This window comes from Nerophis lumbriciformis, linkage group LG03 (assembly GCF_033978685.3).
Source record: "Nerophis lumbriciformis linkage group LG03, RoL_Nlum_v2.1, whole genome shotgun sequence".
Lineage (NCBI taxonomy): Eukaryota > Metazoa > Chordata > Actinopteri > Syngnathiformes > Syngnathidae > Nerophis > Nerophis lumbriciformis.
The window spans coordinates 21,971,681-21,991,591 of NC_084550.2; the positions used below are offsets into that span (position 1 = coordinate 21,971,681).

The 19,911-nt window shown below is 41.5% G+C and overlaps 1 protein-coding gene across 3 annotated transcripts; it reads right to left on the reverse strand.

The window, feature by feature from the left end:
* Window positions 1-948: 948 nt before the first annotated feature.
* On the reverse strand, window positions 949-19,911 carry LOC133581155 (D-serine dehydratase). 3 transcript variants are annotated; one of them, XM_061935297.1, is made up of 10 exons: window positions 19,820-19,911; window positions 15,266-15,421; window positions 15,052-15,181; window positions 12,013-12,163; window positions 11,419-11,599; window positions 11,190-11,308; window positions 10,999-11,125; window positions 4,273-4,335; window positions 4,087-4,192; window positions 949-4,018 (listed from the first exon to the last, which is right to left on the reverse strand). In XM_061935297.1, exons 2-10 carry the CDS (start codon window positions 15,409-15,411, stop codon window positions 3,929-3,931), a joined length of 1,113 nt encoding a protein of 370 aa, XP_061791281.1. In that variant the 5' UTR covers window positions 15,412-15,421; window positions 19,820-19,911; the 3' UTR covers window positions 949-3,928. The 3 variants fall into 3 exon arrangements, with proteins under 3 accessions (XP_061791281.1, XP_061791282.1, XP_061791283.1); XM_061935298.1 differs by having other exon boundaries at window positions 19,813-19,897; XM_061935299.1 differs by having other exon boundaries at window positions 19,809-19,868.

A 19,911-nucleotide genomic window follows, 5' to 3' on the forward strand; every position in this document is an offset into this window, starting at 1 on the left:
AGTCGTGGTCAAAAGTTGACATACACTTGTAAAGAACATCATGTCATGGCTGTCTTTGATCGTTAAGATTCCAATCATTTCTACAACTCTTATTTGTTTGTGATAGAGTGATTGGAGCACATACTTGTTGGTCACAAAAACATTCATGAAGTTTGGTTCTTTTATGAATTTATTATGGGTCTACTGAAAATGTGCTGTGTCAAAAGTATACATACAGCAATGTTAATATTTGCTTACATGTCCCTTGGCAAGTTTCACTAGAATAAGACGCTTTTGGTAGCCATCCACAAGCTTCTGCTTGAATTTTTGACCACTCCTCTTGACTAAATTGGTGCAGTTCAGCTAAATTTGTTGTTTTTCTGACATGGACTTGTTTCTTCAGCATTGTCCACACGTCAGGACTTTGGAAAGGCCATTCTAAAACCGTCATTCTAGCCTGATTTAGCCATTCCTTTACCACTTTTGACGTGTGTTTGGGGTCATTGTCCTGTTGGAACACCCAACTGCGCCCAAGACCCAACCTCCGGGCTGATGATTTTAGCTTGTCCCAAAGAATTTGGAGGTAATCCTCCTTTTTCATTGTCCCATTTACTCTCTGTAAAGCACCAGTTCCATTGGCAGCAAATCAGGCCCAGAGCATAATACTACCACCACCATGCTTGACGGTACGAATGGTGCTCCTGGGATTAAAGGCCTCACCTTTTCTCCTCCAAACATATTGCTCGGTATTGTGGCCAAACAGCTCCATTTGTGTTTCATCTGACCACATAACTTTCCTCCCGAAGGTCTTATCTTTGTCCAAGTGATGTCAGATGAAACAAAAATGGAGCTGTTTGGCCACAATACCCAGCAATATGTTTGGAGGAGGAAAGGTGAGGCCTTTAATCCCAGGAACACCATTCCTACCGTCAAGCATGGTGGTGTAGGTATTATGCTCTGGGCCTGTTGACTTTGGAATATTTAGGAGCGAGGACATTTCTCGACTGGATTTGTTGCATCCTATGACAGTTCCACGCTGGATATCACTAAAAGCGGCCCATTCTTTCACAAATGTTTGTAGAAACAGTCTCCATGCCTAAGTGCTTGATTTTATACACCGGGCCAAGTGATTAGGGCACCTGATTCTCATCGTTTGGATGGGTGGCCAAATACTTTTGGCAATATAGTGTATAGCCATGTTTCATTTCTGTAGAATTGTCCCCTGAGAAAATGTACAAACAGTTGCTGAAATGTGAGGATGTAGAAAATAATGTCCATAATTGATACTATTAAATCATGAACAAATACTGAGATATGTATTAGTACTGCAATACAGAAATAAAAACATTGACATTTAATATTTAAAATTGCATTATTTAACATGTACATATGTGTATTTTATTTGATGCATTATGAATTGCTTTGCTAGTACATACATGATTTTTTTATTTATTTAACCTGTATTTAACCCATTGAGTCCTGGCCAAGAGGCAGCAGAGTTACACATTAAAATGACATTCACATTACAGGATGGACATCAAGTCAAACAGTTACAGATAACTGAGGCTCCTTCAAATGCTCTCAGTTTAGATTTAAAAGCAATCAAGGACAACAAAATCATTATTAAATTAAGGTGTCTGCTAATACAGTGGAACCTCAATTTAGGAACTTAATTGATTCTTGAACAGGGTTCGTACACAAGAAAGTTTGTAAAGTGAAACAAAATTCTCCGTAAGAAACAATGTAAACACAAATTATCGGTTCCGGGCTTGAAAAAAGTCTCTATTTTAGTGAAGGTTTGTACACAATATAAAGTGCTATACAGTGCTGTACAGCAAAAAAACATAAAAATGAGGTGATGGATCAACTATCTCTTTATTGACAAGCTAAAACAACAAGGACAAGCTCAACTGTGCTGTACGCTCTGCTCTGCCTAAGCGCGCACACACACACACACATACCGGTAAGTCCCTTTAGTGCCCTAACAAACGATCAGAAATCGCAAAAATCCTTACCTTTAAAAAAATATTGCTGCAATAATAAACATTTAAAAAAGTAAAAATCTACTTACAGTACATCAGTATGGTCGTACCAGCAACCTGAGGGTTCCTGGTTCGATCCCCAGCTTCTACCAACCTAGAGCAAGACACTTCACCCTTGCTCCTGATGGGTCGTGGTTAGCGCCTTGCATGGCAGCGCCCGCCATCAGTATGTGAATGTTTGTGTGAATGTGTGTGTGAATGGGTGAACGTGGAAATAGTGTCAAAGCGCTTTGAGTACCTTGAAGGTAGAAAAGCGCTATATAAGTATAACCCATAACTAGAGATGTCCGATAATGGCTTTTTCTGCCGATATCCGATATTGTCCAACTCTTAATTACCGATTCCGATATCAACCGATACCGATATATACAGTCATGGAATTAACACATTATTATGCCTAATTTTGTTGTGATACCCCGCTGGATGCATTAAACAATGTAACAAGGTTTTCCAAAATAAATCAACTCAAGTTATGGAAAAAAAAATGCCAACATGGCACTGCCATATTTATTATTGAAGTCACAAAAGTGCATTTTTTTTTTAACATGCCTCAAAACAGCAGCTTGGAATTTGGGACATGCTCTCCCTGAGAGAGCATGAGGAGGTTGAGGTGGGCGGGGTTAGGGGTAGCGGTGGGTGTATATTGTATCGTCCCAGAAGAGTTAGTGCTGCAAGGGGTTCTGGGTATTTGTTCTGTTGTGTTTATGTTGTGTTACGGTGCGGATGTTCTCCTGAAATGTGTTTGTCATTCTTGTTTGGTGTGGGTTCACAGTGTGGCGCATGTTTGTAACAGTGTTAAAGTTGTTTATACGGCCACCCTCAGTGTGACCTGTATGGCTGTTGACCAAGTATGCCTTGCATTCACTTGTGTGTGTGAAAAGCCGTAGATATTATATGAATGGGCCGGCACCCAATATTGTTGACTGGGTGGAAATCGGGAGAAATTCGGGAGAATGGTTGCCCCGGGAGATTTTCAGGAGGGGCACTGAAATTCGGGAGTCTCCCGGGAAAATCGGGAGGGTTGGCAAGTATGACTGGGAGACGCAACTGCTCTGTACTTCTCCCTACGTCCGTGTACCACTCCGTACAGTGGCGTTTTAAAAAGTCATAAATTTTACTTTTTGAAACCGATAATTTCCAATATTACATTGTGGGGGGGGCGTGGCCTGCGGACCTGCAGCGAAGCGGGGTGTGCCAGGACCGGCTTCGAGATCAGCGGCAGGTGCGTGTACGACACGTCTGAGAGTGTTTGTCTGATCACCTGTCGCTCTGTTAAAAGGCAGCAGTCGGGAAGCAGAGGGGGTGGTTGATGGTGGAGAATGAGAACGAGCGTGAGCGAGAGCGAGAGAAAAATTTGACATGGCTGAAATGGACAAAAAGGACAATTTATCGAAAAATAAAACACTGTTCAAAACCCTGAACGCAGCTGTCATGTCCGTGGTTGGTGGTCCAAAGAACCCGGAGGAGCAAGACCTCCACATACATTTTAAAGCATTTATCGGCCGATAACATCGGCAGTCCGATATTATCGGACATCTCTAGTGACGTGTGTGTGTGTGTGTGTGTGTGTGCTCTTGGAAGAGGGAGATAGTCTTCTCCGCGGTAAAATAAGTCCGCTTTGGCATCTTTTCCAAAGAAAAGTCCATTCTCATCACAATTAAAAACTTGCTTCCCCAATCTCTTCAATACGAGCGAGCACAAAACGGCTGCCAGCGAGACACAAAATGAATGAATGAACAAAGCGTTTGCACACAGAGGCGTGATCTTAAAAGATTGTAAAGTTGGCAAATAGAGGGGTTTGTAAATCGAGGTTCCACTGTAAGTGCAATGGCGGAAGACATACACAGTCATCCATCATTATTTAATTAATGTAGCGTTTATTCACGGCATGAGCACACACTGTATATTCACCAGCCGCGCGTCGGCGTCCACTTGCCCAGAAGAATGCCCTGACTGTGTACGTGATAGACAGGATGCATCGCCGCCGTAGCACACGCCTGCAACACACGGACACCGAGGGTGAGACAAGAGGACCGCATCAAGAAACACACACGGCGCCACTTACATGGTACGGGACCAGCGTGAGCAGAGAGCCCAGAGGGTGCTTGCTGTAATCCAGCTTCCCCACGATGGACTCCACTCTTCCGTGCTCCTGGGTCATAGACAGAAGCCTGCATGGAAAACGTCTCACGTCAGCTTTGCTCCTATTTTCAATGCAGACTCAAATAGACACTATGTTGGAGTGCAGTACTTGAGGTCGGGATGCCCTTCAATCACGGCATATCCGGTCGGAAGTTTGCCAGGACCATCCAAACTGATGAACAACAACAGAGAAATAGTTATTTCCACTTTAAAAGCATCAAGACGCAGGCCTCTGTCATGTCTGTGATCATGTTTTGTTTAAGTTATGTCCTGTTTGGTTTTTGGACTCTTTTTAGTTCCTGGTTGGTCACCATAGCAAACCATTAGTTCCACCTGTTTCACGTTTGCACTCACGCACCTGTTGCTAATCATGTTCACGACTATTTAAGCCGATAGTTGCCAGGAAGTCAGCCTGGCGACATTAACTCTGATACCTCTGTTACGTCTACTACCCACGCTACCTCATGTTGATCATAGTTCATGCTGTTCGTTCTGGTCACAGTTAAGTGTTATTTATTTCATGTCCATAGTTTTTGCCTTTGCGCTAGTTTTTGTTTTCATAGCTAAGTTTGATCTCCGCCTTGAGCGCGCCTTTTGTTTGTTCTTTAAAGGGGAACATTATCACAATTTCAGAAGGGTTAAAACCATTAAAAATCAGTTCCCAGTGGCTTATTATATTTTTCGAAGTTTTTTTCAAAATTTTACCCATCACGCAATATCCCTAAAAAAAGCTTCAAGGTGCCTGATTTAAACCATCGTTATATACACCCGTCCATTTTCCTGTGACGTCACACAGTGATGCCAACACAAACAAACATGGCGCATAGAACAGCAAGCTATAGCGACATTAGCTCGGATTCTGACTCGGATTTCAGCGGCTTAAGCGATTCAACAGATTACGCATGTATTGAAACGGATGGTTGTAGTGTGGAGGCAGGTAGCGAAAACGAAATTGAAGAAGAAACTGAAGCTATTGAGCCATATCGGTTTGAACCGTATGCAATCGAAACCGACGAAAACGACACGACAGCCAGCGACACGGGAGAAAGCGAGGACGAATTCGGCGATCGCCTTCTAACCAACGATTGGTATGTGTTTGTTTGGCATTAAAGGAAACTAACAACTATGAACTAGGTTTATAGCATATGAAATACATTTGGCAACAACATGCACTTTGAGAGTGCAGACAGCCCAGTTTTCATCAATTAATATATTCTGTAGACATACCCTCATCTGCGCTCTTTTCCTGAAAGCTGATCTGTCCAGTTTTGGAGTTGATGTCAGCAGGCCAGGGAAGCTAGGGTCGATATTCTTATCTTGATCAGCTTCGGTGGCATAAGGGACGGTGTGAGCCAAGACATCCAGGGGGTTTAGCTCGCTCGTCTGCGGGAACAAACTGCCGCCATTGCTTGCCGTGCTACCGAGGTCCTTTGTCCCTGAATTGCTCACACACTCCTGCAGATTCAATGGGGGTCTGGCGGCAGATTTCTTTGACTTTATCGTTGGAAATGCATCTGCTTTGAGTGTCGCAGGATATCCACACATTCTTGCCATCTCTGTCGTAGCATAGCTTTCGTCGGTAAAATGTGCGGAACAAACGTCCAATTTCTTGCCACTTTCGCATCTTTGGGCCACTGGTGCAACTTGAATCCGTCCCTGTTCGTGTTGTTACACCCTCCGACAACACACCGACGAGGCATGATGTCTCCAAGGTACGGAAAACAGTCGAAAAAACGGAAAATAACAGAGCTGATTTGACTCGGTGTTTGAGAAAATGGCGGATTGCTTCTTGATGTGACGTCACGTTGTGACGTCATCGCTCCGAGAGCGAAAAATAGAAAGGCGTTTAATTCGCCAAAATTCACCCATTTAGAGTTCGGAAATCGGTTAAAAAAAAAAAGGTCTTTTTTCTGCAACATCAAGGTATATATTGACGCTTACATAGGTCTGGTGATAATGTTCCCCTTTAAAATAAATTATGTATTTACCGTCACGCCACGTCCGCTCCATTTCCTTTGCATTCCGGTAAAACAAACCATCCCATAGTCCACGTTATGACAGCCTCAAATTTTAACTTTTTAAGGTGTGGAGAATGCATATATGTTTTAAGAGTTCTTTCTTTATTCATAGTCATGTTTAAATCAGCTAGTGTTTTTCCATTTGTACTCTTTCTATTTTTTCATTTTTATGTCCGCAAGAAAACTGTTTGTGTTACCTTGAAGGCTTGCACTGTAGGAGTTTGAGTACTCCCTTATATCTTATCTGTAGTAGAACAATGAGGCTGTATTCCTTTCTGGACAGGAGGGGGCTTTCAAGGTATGCAAGGAGTTGTCTCTTCCGTTTTGTCAGGACTGGGACTGTGGCGTGGTTTGTTCTCCCGAGGTGCAAAAGATTTGGACAGTACGTGGCGTGAAGGGGAGTACATGATTTATTTAAACACTATAACTACAAAAAGGAACAAACGAAAAGCGCGCACAATGGCGGAGGTACAAAACTAGACTATAAACACAGAACTTGCACATTGGCAGAAACTATGAACAATTAAACAAAACTTGCAAACTATGGCATGAATAAAGAAAACTTACTTGGATGAAAAAAACGGCATGAAAAAGCGCAGCAAGGGTCATAAGGGTGTGTGGAGAGTGTGTCAGGGGTATGAAGAGCATAAATGCGGGATGTCGCCAGAAAGACAAACTGAAAACAATTAACTTAAATACTACAGAGATGATTAACGAAAACAGGTGCGTGACTCAAAACGTGAAACAGGTGCGTGACTTGACAGGTGAAAACTAATGGGTTGCTATGGTGACAAACAAGAGTGCACAATGAGTCCAAACGTGAAACAGGTGAAAATAATGGGTAACCATGGAAACAAGACAAGGGAGTGAAAAGCCAGAAACTAAAGAGTCCAATAACTAAACAAAACAAAACATGACTAATACAAAACATGGTCACACAGACATGACACATTTGAAGGTTAGACCAATTCGAGAAGCCAATATGAATGTATTGGGGTGGGCTGGTCTCCTGAAGCTTTAGTAAAACTTGATAATATTCCTATTCTGTCTTGATGGTCCTTCTTACTCTGCATATACAGTATGTCATCTGAAAGAACTTGGGATTGACCAGTGACTTTAATTCCCTGAGAGGGAATACTATGCAGATGCAACAATTGTCAAGGCAAGTGTTGCCTTAAAGGAGGGCTCATACTTTAGGGCAGTGTTTTTCAACCTTTTCTGAGCCATGGCACATTTTTTTTCATTGAAAAAATCTTGAGGCACACCACCAGCAGAAAATGTTTATTTATATAGCCCTAAATCACAAGTGTCTCAAAGGGCTGCACAAGCCACAACGACATCCTCGGTACAGAGCCCACATAAGGGCAAGGAAAACTCACCCCAGTGGGACGTCGGTGTGAATGACTATGAGAAACCTTGGAGAGGACCGCATATGTGGGAAACCCCCCCCCCTCTAGGGGAGACCGAAAGCAATAGATGTCGAGTGGGTCTGACATAATATTGTGAAAGTCCAGTCCATAGTGGATCTAACACAATAGTGAGAGTCCAGTCCATAGTGGATCTAACACAATAGTGAGAGTCCAGTCCATAGTGGATCTAACATAATAGTGTGAGAGTCCAGTCCATAGTGGATCTAACACAATAGTGAGAGTCCAGTCCATAGTGGATCTAACATAATAGTGAGAGTCCAGTCCATAGTGGATCTAACACAAGAGTGAGAATCCAGTCCATAGTGGATCTAACATAATAGTGTGAGAGTCCAGTCCATAGTGGATCTAACATAATAGTGAGAGTCCAGTCCATAGTGGATCTAACATAATAGTGAGAGTCCAGTGCATAGTGGATCTAACACAATAGTGAGAGTCCAGTCCATAGTGGATCTAACATAATAGTGAGAGTCCAGTCCATAGTGGATCTAACACAATAGTGAGATTCCAGTCCATAGTGGATTTAACATAATAGTGTGAGAGTCCAGTCCATAGTGGATCTAACATAATAGTGAGAGTCCAGTCCATAGTGGATCTAACATAATAGTGAGAGTCCAGTCCATAGTGGATCTAACATAATAGTGAGAGTCCAGTCCATAGTGGATCTAACACAATAGTGAGAGTCCAGTCCATAGTGGGGCCAGCAGGAAACCATCCCGAGCGGAGACGGGTCAAAGTAGGTGTACGGTCATGACCTGTCACATCACGCCGTGACTTATTTTGGGTTTTTTGGTGTTTTCCTGTGGGTAGTGTTTTAGTACTTGTCTTGCGCTCCTATTTTTGTTGTTGATTATCATGTAATTTGTGGACGCCGTCTGCCGCTCCACACAAACTGTAATTAGAGATGTCCGATAATAATCGGACTGCCGATATAATCAGCCGATAAATGCTTTAAAATGTAATATTGGAAATTATCGGTATCGGTTTCAAAAAATAAAATGTATGACTTTTTAAAACGCCGCTGTACGGAGCGGTACACGGACGTAGGGAGAAGTACAGAGCAGTTGCGTCTCCCAGTCATACTTGCCAACCCTCCCGATTTTACCATGAGACTCCCGAATTTCAGTGCCCCTCCCGAAAATCTCCCGGGGCAACCGTTCTCCCGAATTTCTCCCTTTTTCCACCCAGACAACAATATTGGGGGCGTGCCTTAAAGGCACTGCATTTGCGTGCCGGCCCAATCACATAATATCTACGGCTTTTCACACACACAAGTGAATGCAATTCATACTTGGTCAACAGCCATACAGGTCACACTGAGGGTGGCCGTATAAACAACTTTAACACTGTTACAAATATGCGCCACACTGTGAACCCACACCAAACAAGAATGACAAACACATTTCGGGAGAACATCCGCACCGTAACACAACATAAACACAACAGAACAAATACCCAGAACCCCTTGCAGCACTAACTCTTCCGGGACGCTACAATATATAGATATAATTGTTGGCACGGCCACTCTACCAACAGAGCTACACCGCCCCTTTTATATTACATAGTTATATTGTAAAACTTACAAACGTTGCTTAGAGCGATGAATGAAAATACTTCCAGTTGTTGAAAGCACTAAATGGAAGGACACTGCAGCACCTGCAGTGAGCGAATTCGTCCAAAAGATGGCACCATGTGGCCTAGTGATTAGACTGTGCGCACTGAGATCGGTAAGTCGTGAGTTCAAACCCCGGCCGAGTCATACCAAAGACTATAAAAATGGGACCCATTACCTCCCTGCTTGGCACTCAGCATCAAGGGTTGGAATTGGGGGTTAAATCACCAAAAATGATTCCCGGGCGCGGCTACCGCTGCTGCCCACTGCTCCCCTCACCTCCCAGGGGGTGATCAAGGTTGATGGGTCAAATGCAGAGAATAATTTCGCCACACCTAGTGTGTGTGTGACAATCATTGGTACTTCAACTTCAATTTCAACAATAGCACAAACAATAAAAAAAAACTTTTTTAAAAATATTTTTCAATATTTTTATTATGGGTGTCAGCGAAGAAAAATCCATAAATTAGCCGCTCCCTCTTAAAAGCCTCAGGGTTCAAAGTGTAGTCTGGTATTTACAATATTTTATATTTTTTCCCCCTGTAACATTACACACAGTTAGAACAGTAACATTGTGTTTGAATATGGGAAAATTAAACACCCTACTTTAATCAAGTGACTCTTTTTACCACAGTTTAAGAATCACTGGACTATACAAATACAAAACTAAATTACACATTAAGTACATTATTAAAAGGAATTGTCTGTGGAGCGACCCCTGAAAATTAACATAATAAATTGTCATCTGTATTTAATTGTTTAAACTTTTGTGGTGGAATTTCTGACCTTTGTACCATATTTTGTGTCTGTCAAAGTCCGGAAAGAGAGTGAGGTCGAAAAGCGTTAAGGAGGACACGACAGTAACGTTTCTCTTTTTTCTATTCTCTACCATTGGAAGAGCATATGTGGGTTAGAGTTGAACGTATGGTCGGCCTGACCATTGTACAAAATGTTTTGATTGTTTATTATGGCTAAAGGATTCAAGGATGTTGCAGACCAAACAGGTCCAAAACAACCGGACCTTGACACACGAGGGAAACACATAAATAACCAAGTGTCATGACTTGGTCCTGGGTGTTTGCTTTTCCGGAATGCAACGGAAAGTTGGCTCGGGCGAGCCAACTTAAATTTATTTAATATATCAAAATAAAGTACAAACGAAAAGCGCGCAAAGTGGCGGAGAACAAACTATGAAACCAAAAGACTATAGCATTAATAAACAAAACTTACTTGGCATGGACTAAAAGGAGCAGCATGATCGATGGACATGAAATCAAGTGTCAGAAATGTGCCGAGCATAATTGTGGGATGTCACCAGAAAGACAAACTGAAAAAAATGAACTTAAATACTACAGACATGATTAACGAAAACAGGTGCGTGACTCAAAACGTGAAACAGGTGCGTGACGTGACAGGTGAAAACTAATGGTTGCTATGGTGACAAAACAAAAGTGCACAAAAAGTCCAAAAACAAAACCGAACATGACCAAAACAAAAACATGATCACACAGACATGACACCAAGTAGACCAAGTCTATGCATGAGTCGCATGATTCTCGATTCATCTCCGGAGACGTTGTCTGTTTGCATGGCAATTCAATCCAACCTTGTACCATTTGATTATGGGTAAATAAAACTTTTGTACTAAATTCACTTTTGTTGCTGTTTAAGATTCGGACATTCCACCACACTTTTCATTCAAATTTCCATTGAAATAAAGGATTGTTTCTTTCAAAGGCATTTGTATGCTTTAACCGAGCGCTTGATGCACGCTGTACCTTAAACCGGTCCATCCACAGTCAATCAATAGCTGGTTCCTGTGGGGACAATGTCCAATGACTCTGGTCAAAACGCGCACGGCCACGTCGTCCAAACTGCACGAGCCAATCAAAGACTGCTGCACGTCTACAAGCAGAGACAATGTCATGTGTTTTGGTTTAGGGTGCGCAGCAACAGTGCATGCACGCACCGTAGAAGACGTAGTTTCCTGGGTGCACCTCACTCAGCTGCGCCATGTCTCGGACCGGGTGACTACAGGAAGGCGTGGAGCCGATGCTTGATTTGCAGCTTATGCCGACAGCCTTCAATCTGCCAGTAGCGAAACCGGTGTCATACACACATACAGTAAACATGATACTTTCCCCCCAAAAAATGTGAGCTTCGAGTTAGAAAGTTGCATATCTATGAACGGAATTTACCTTTCCATGAACTGAAGAGTGAGGTCGGTGGTTTCCTTGGCGACAGCCTGGATTTCCTTCACTCCCGTGCAGTTGTAGGTGTTCCCACAGTGAGCGTACACCCCTGTAAGGTCTACGCCGGGCGTCCCGGCAATGGCCTGCGCGAGTTTGAGCGCGTCGGGTTCTGAATGGAGGATGCCGGCTGCAAAAAAAATAAAAATAATAAAAGCATACAAATGGAGAACAGACTGTCTGCCCTGCAGGAGGAATTTGAGGACCAGTCATTGACAATTTAGAGTGAATCAAATCAAATCAAATCAACTTTATTTATAGAAAAGCAAATTGTATTTTCACTCGCGTACAAAACATTCTAACTTGGATTGTGTGGAGGGCGGCGTGGTCGGCGCGCCTGTTGCGGAATGGGGTGTGTAAGAATCGGTAATTAAGAGTTGGACATTATCGGAATATCGGATATCGGCAAAAAAGCCATTATCCGACATCTCTATTAAATATACATAGACAATAAAGCTGATTTTGATAATAGCGCATCACAGTTCTGGAGCTCTCTGGCGACGGGTTGGAGACCCCTGATTTAAAGCCCCCCCCCCCACTCACCTCTCCCGTTGCCACAGTCCAACTTTAACCACACACGCCACAGTCGACCGTCTGTCAAAGGTCGCTTTTTGAGCTGCTCCAGAGCTTCGGGGTGGTCCAGCAAAACCTGGAAGAGCTCCAGCCTCTCGGACAAGATGGCACACCGCTCCACCTAGACAACATGCGAAGGGATACTGTAAATATACTGTAAGTCATGTTCTGGAATGCAGGGCTGTAATAAAGTGGAACCCCGCTTATGTTGACAACCCATTTAACTTATTAAGGTCTGAACCACTGTGTTATTACTAAAAAGTGCCCGTTAGATCTGAGAGCCTATAACAGGGGTTTGCAAGCTTTTTGACTCAGGGCCACATTGGCTATGAAGAATTTTGCCGCGGGCCAGGCTATCTATTTGTGGGTTGTGTGTGTGTATGTATATATATATATATATATATATATATATATATATATATATATATATATATATATATATATATATATATATATATATATATATAAATAATTGTATGTGTATATATATAGATATATATATATATATCTATATATATACACAAATATATATTTGTGTATGTATGTATATATATATCAGTGACGTGCAGTCACTAGAGGCAGTTGAGGCGGGGCCTCACCTGCCATCATGGAAAGAAAAAAAATGTAAAAAGAAAAAAAAAAATTAAATTGTTATATGTATTCAGTGATTATACTATAAAGTTATTTTCCATTTAACTTCACCAGTTTTAGATTATTTTTATTCAAAATCGCTGAATTTTCACATTTGCCGTTCAAATACTGAGAAGAGACGGTGCGGTGAACAGCAGCCAGTTGAGGCACGTCACTCAGTGCCGCAACATGGATTGCGCAATGACTCGGCTAACTGCTGGCCTGCTGTGCAGTGAGACTGTATTGCTATAAGAATTATATTATACATTTCCATAGTTTAGTTAGCTGAGGTATATAATGTACAGTGTATTTTGTCAACAACTGTATGTGTGTAAAGTATTTCTTGTGCTGAGCGATCATAAAACGGCTGCAAAAGACGCACTGGCTGAGGCTCGCCTCCTGCACCCCCGCCGTAGAATTGTTATATCAACTAAAGCCCACACTTAAACTTTCCACGTGCAAGATTGAATCTATTTAAAAAAATTATTTCATAAGAAGCCAAAAAGTGCAAAAACAATAATGTTGGTGTTGGAGGAGTTGTGAATGACTGCAGGGACACAACATTAGATACACCTGCAAACTGCAGGTGTACCTAATTCACAACTCCTCCAACACGAACATTATTGTTTTTGCACTTTTTGGCTTCTTATTAAATAACTTTTGTAACCTATTTTCATGGGCTTTCCTCTTTGTGATGTTAAGTTCCTGTTATGCGCTGTTATACAATATATGCCTTGAGCTCTTATTTTGAAGGCGCTAAGAGCGGAAGTGATGTCACGTTGCGGAGGTTTTTGAAAGAAGATAAATAAAGTGGTCCTCGTGTAAACTGGAGCCTCCGTGTTTGTTATTTTGTAGTTTCATACAGTATAGGCGACATTTATAAACCCTCGGTTACACTTTTTTAAATAGATTCAATCTTGCACGTGGAAAGTTTAAGTGAGGGCTTTAGTTGCGGCGCATGGACTTAATTTCTAAGTAAAGGTAACACCATAATAACGTTTTTTTTATTAAATGTGCTTTTTTGTGTGCTACAGTTTGTATGTGTAAAGTTAAAGTTAAGTTAAAGTACCAATGATTGTCACACACACACTAGGTGTAATGAAATTTGTCCTCTGCATTTGACCCATCCCCTTGATCACCCCCTGGGAGGTGAGGAGAGCAGTGGGCAGCAGCGGCGCCGCGCCTGGGAATCATTTTTGGTGATTTAACCCCCAATTCCAACCCTTGATGCTGAGTGCCAAGCAGGGAAGAATGCTGGTATGAGCTTTTAAACATAACCCGTTAACTGCTGCCAATCAAATGGTATTTAAGATACTCTTTAGGGTTCATATGTTTGTAAATCTGACTGTGATGAAGTCAGTGCCTCACCAGCCATCAACCTCACCGCACGTCACTGATATATATATATACTAGGGGTGTAACGATACACAAAATTTTCAGTTCGGTACGTACCTCGGTTTAGAGATCACGGTTCGGTTCATTTTCGGGACAGTAAGTAAACAACAAAATATAAATTTTTGGGTTATTTATTTACCAAATTTGCTAAATCTTCTACCAAAAATATTTTTCTTAGTGGAATATTTGATGTGAAGTAATGGGAACCTTGGATAGGTCAATAATTCATAATAACATTGATTTTGATTCAATATTATGTTTTGAGCAATGACAGTTTGAAAGAAAAAAAAAAACAGCTTTGTTTTATTAGTCAACATTGCAACTTTTTCTAAATTACATTTAACCTTTAAGCTTTTTTATTTCACTTTTTTATGTTTTTGTTTATTTTAATAGTATTTTTAGAATGTGCCGTGGGCCTTTTAAAACATTAGCTGTGGGCCGCAAATGGCCTCCGGGGCACACTTTTGACACCCCTGCTATAGATAGTAAAAAATTAAACCTGATAAATCTATGGATAAAAAGCAGAGCCTGGCGACGCATGCGCGTTTATCATAACTCTCTCTCTCTCTCTGTCTCTGCCCCTCCCTCACCAATGCTGCTACGTGCACAATTTGTTTTGTTTTTAACCCCTTCTTAACCCTGAACGTACATTGAAAATACACGCAACCCTAACTCAAAATGCCGGACATTCGAGGCATTTAAGAAACTCCGCCGTGACAGCGCCGCAAAAGAGGACATGTCCGGTGAAAAGAGGATAGACAAGAGGAACAACACAACATGCCGTGTGTTGTGCCTCGGTGTGCATTGTTTACACAACGTGCGTTACGCTACTTAATATGTCCGTGTGGAAACTCGTTCGGTACACCTCCGAACCGAACCGGAACCCCCGTACCGAAACGGTTCAATACAAATACACGTACCGTTACACCCCTAATATTTTGTAATTGTGTGTACAATGTGGTGGATAGAGTGGACAGGGGGAACCTTATCGAAAGGAAGGGAATACGCGTAGAGGATGTCATCAAATCCATGGTCGGCATAGAAACCGGCCTCTGCCAGAGTGGAAACCACAATGCACCGCCGTGACCCTCCTGTCATTATGTCAGCACACTCACTGTGAACGAAGGGAAACACACAAAGAAGTCAGCATCATGGCCGAAAATACCAAATGTGTGTGTGTGTGTGTGTGTGTTCATACAGGGTTTTGTGGGTCTTCATGTGTGGGCGAAGCTGAACTCCCAGCTTCTCACACCGTTCCCTCATAGATTGGGCATTTTTCTTTACTTTCTCCACATCGATCATCAGAGCAGGGGTACACAAGGCTGAAAGAGGCTCCTCGTCCATGCTGGCAGTACTGGAGGACACACACACAGACAAATATACACAACACAATTATTATGCATGAATGACTTGAAATCTCATACCCAAGTGGTGGCCTAGTTTTTTTTGCAACACAAAAATTTGATATTTGCTTTAAAGGGGAACATTATCACCAGACCTATGTAAGCGTCAATATATACCTTGATGTTGCAGAAAAAAGACCATATTTTTTTAACCGATTTCCGAACTCTAAATGGGTGAATTTCGGCGAATTAAACGCCTTTCTAATATTCGCTCTTGGAGCGACGTGACGTCACATCGGGAAGCAATCCGCCATTTTCTCAAACATCGAGTCAAATCAGCTCTGTTTTTTTCCGTTTTTTCGACTGTTTTCCGTACCTTGGAGACATCATGCCTCGTCGGTGTGTTGTCGGAGGGTGTAACAACACGAACGGGGACGGATTCAAGTTGCACCAGTGGCCCAAAGATGCGAAAGTGGCAAGAAATTGGACGTTTGTTCCGCACACTTTACCGACGAAAGCTATGCTACGACAGAGATGGCAAGAATGTGTGGATATCCTGCGACACTCAAAGCAGATGCATTTCCAACGATAAAGTCAAAGAAATCTGCCGCCAGACCCCCACTGAATCTGCCGGAGTGTGTGAGCAATTCAGAGACAAAGGACCTCGGTAGCACAGCAAGCAATGGCGGCAGTTTGTTCCCGCAGACGAGCGAGCTAAACCCCCTGGATGTCTTGGTTCACATCGGCCCTAGCTTCCCTGGCCTGCTGACATCAACTCCAAAACTGGACAGATCAGCTTTCAGGAAAAGAGCGCGGATAAGGGTATGTCTACAGAATATATTAATTGATGAAAATTGGGCTGTCTGCACTCTCAAAGTGCATGTTGTTGCCAAATGTATTTCATATGCTGTAAACCTAGTTCATAGTTGTTAGTTTCCTTTAATGCCAAACAAACACATATCAATCGTTGGTTAGAAGGCGATCGCCGAATTCGTCCTCGCTTTCTCCCGTGTCGCTGGCTGTCGTGTCGTTTTCGTCGGTTTCGCTTGCATACGGTTCAAACCGATATGGCTCAATAGCTTCAGTTTCTTCTTCAATTTCGTTTTCGCTATCTGCCTCCACACTACAACCATCCGTTTCAATACATCCGTAATCTGTTGAATCGCTTAAACCGCTGAAATCCGAGTTTGAATCCGAGCTAATGTCGCTATAGCTTGCTGTTCTTTCCGCCATGTTTGTTTGTGTTGGCTTCACTATGTGACGTCACAGGAAAATGGCCGGGTGTATATAACGATGGTTAAAATCAGGCACTTTGAAGCTTTTTTTTAGGGATATTGCGTGATGGGTAAAATTTTGAAAAAAACTTCGAAAAATATAATAAGCCACTGGGAACTGATTTTTAATGGTTTTAACCATTCTGAAATTGTGATAATGTTCCCCTTAAAGTACATTTGTAAAAAAAAAAATGTTTTAAAAATAACTAACATTAAAAAAAAACAATAATAGATCACATAAACAATTGATTTGTCCGTTTTTAAATCAGCCCTGCTCTCTACACATGGTGTTTGTTTTGCACTGTTTGAGATGCGGCGCTGGAGTATAAAGCCCTCGGATGGTGGTTGTCAACAGGTGAGTGTCCTATAATCACCAAACAGAGGCAGGTGGAACAATCTCACACACACACACACACACACACACACACACACACACACACACACACACACACACACACACACACACACACACACACACACACACACACACACACACACACACACACACACACACACACATTATTGTGTTTGTTACCTTCTAGAGACCTCTGAAAAATGCCTCCCTCTTTAGGACCACCCTTTCTAGACATATAAAGATTTGTACTTACAACATTACTAATACATACATACTTTGCAAATATAAAAATGCTTGTTGTGAAAAGAATAGTTGGAATATCACAAGAAAAAGGTCACAATTTCACAAGAAAAATTTAGAATTTTGGCAGTATTATAATAAAAAACGTCATTTTACTCAACGCAAGTCAAAATTTTACGAGAAAAACTGAATATGTGTGAAATATTATGATAAAAGTTGGAATTTTACTCAAACAGTCGCAATTTTACAAGAAAAAGCTTAACATTTTGGCAATTTTATGAAAAGAGTCTTAATGTTACTGTACAAAAGTCACAATTTTATAAGAAAACTTTAAAATGTTGGCAATATTATAATAATAATCTGAATTTTACTCAGCAAAAACTAGGACAAAAGTCATAACTTTACTCAAAAAATCTCACTATTTTACAAGAACGACAAAAAAATGGCAATATTGTGATATAAGTCAGAATTTTATATGACAAATGTTGCCATTTTGCATTACAAAGTAATAATGTTACGGGAAAATATTGCAACATTACAGAAATAGAAAGAATGAGAAATTGTTCCCAATTTTTTGAGAAAAAAGTTGAGGCATTGATAATTGTTTTTTTATTTTTTTAATGTTTTCTTTGTAATTGTTTTTTTAAATCTTCATTTCTCATAGTCATTCTCATCGACGTCCCACTGGGTTGGGAGTTTTCCCTTGCACTTATGTGGGCGCTGAACCGTGGATGTCATTGTGGCTTGTGCAGCCCTTTGAGACACTTGTGATTTAGGGTTATATAAATAAACATTGATTGATTGATTATTTACTTCAAGTTATTACAGTATCTCTCGATATACATATTTAATTTTATTTGTGTTATTAATTTTGGCCAAAGGGGGCACATTTTACTTTCTTACACGCACTTGTTATTTCATATGTTGACCAGAGGGGGAGCACTTCAAATTTTTACACACACTTGTTATTTCATATGTTGACCAGAGGGGGAGCACTTTTAAAACCGACACACAGTCAATTTGAAAAATCCCTCATTTTTGGGACCACCCTAATTTTGACAGATTTCACCACCAGGGCGTGCAAATGAGATCTCTATTTTTTGTTTTTTTGTAATAAAGTTAAAGTTAAAGTACCAATGATTGTCACACACACACTAGGTGTGGCGAGATTATTCTCTGCATTTGACCCATCACCCTTGATCACCCCCTGGGAGGTGAGGGGAGCAGTGGGCAGCAGCGGTGGCCGCGCCCGGGAATCATTTTGGTGATTTAACCCCCAATTCCAACCCTTGATGCTGAGTGCCAAGCAGGGAGGTAATGGGTCCCATTTTTTTTATAGTCTTTGGTATGACTCGGCCGGGGTTTGAACTCACAACCTACCGATCTCAGGGCGGACACTCTAACCACTAGGCCACTGAGTAGGTTATGTGCTTAAGGCCGATGACAAACGAGTCACGGACCACAGATGGCCCCTGTGCTGCACGTTGGGCAACTCAGCTTTAGAAGCTAACTGTTAATGGCCACATATGGGACGTGGGTTGTCTTACGTCTGCACAGGAAGTCGTAAAATCAGCTGTTCACCCGACGGGTTTTTTCAGGGATGAATAGGGAAGTCCTTCTTTAGCTGCCATCTTGTTTTATCATATATTGCTGCCTTTGCACCTGTCAATTTTTACTTTTGTAAGCACATTAAATCAACGAAAATATCCTGACTTTAGAGCAATGTTCACGGACTCTAGTATTTGGTTCTCTATTAGATGCAATGGTTTTCCGTATTGGGACCATAATTTATGTCCAACTTGTTCACCGGTCCTCATATGGACAGTACTTTTCTTTGTGGATGTCTCAAGAAGGGTAGAAATACAAGAACACACACACACACACACACACACAAATATACAACTGCAACACAATTATTATGCATGAATGACTCCGCCCGATTGTAGCTGAGATAGGCTCCAGCGCCCCCCGCGACCCCAATGGGAATAAGCGGTAGAAATGGATGGATGGATGGACTTGAAATCTCATACCCAAGTGGTGGCCTAGTTTTTTTTGCAACACAAAAATTAGATATTTGCTTTAAGTACATTTGTAAAAAAAAAAATATTTAAAAAATAACTAACATTAAAAAAAAACAATAGTAGATCACATAAACAATTGATTCGTGCGTTTTTAAATCAGCCCTGCTCTCTACACATGGTGTTTGTTTTGTATCACGTGGTTGTTCAATAAAGTTTTGTAAAAAGAATGTATGCTAATGCTAACTGCTACCCACCATTGTGAAATGGACTTTGACCACCTTCTGACTCTCAACCTAAAGTCGAACTGTTTGTTCGTTTTTATTATTTTCAAACGAGAATGAAAAGCATGTTATTTTTCAAAGTGACGTTACTCAGCAAGTTTTGTTACCCACAATTCATTGCAATGTACTGGTAAAGTTGACAAAGACCTTAATGGATGCAAACTCGCGCGAGTAATACTTATAAGAAAAGACAATATTAAAAAAACAACATTCAACATGAAACTCACGTACGACAAACCTGAGTTCGATCCGAATGAGAAGTCTTCAGAGGACCGAGGACTTAATGCAGCAAAACGAGTGCGCCTGCGCAGGGATGTACGTTGCCAAATG

Coding starts and splice junctions, on each gene's coding strand:
- LOC133581155 (XM_061935297.1), bottom strand. CDS start 15,411: ATGGACGAGGAGCCTCTTTCAGCCTTGTGTACCCCTGCTCTGATGATC. Junction 11,126..11,189: donor AGGAAACTACGTCTTCTACG/GTGCGTGCATGC, acceptor CTCTGCTTGTAG/ACGTGCAGCAGTCTTTGATT. Junction 4,336..10,998: donor TGTGGATGGACCGGTTTAAG/GTACAGCGTGCA, acceptor GTTGTTCATCAG/TTTGGATGGTCCTGGCAAAC.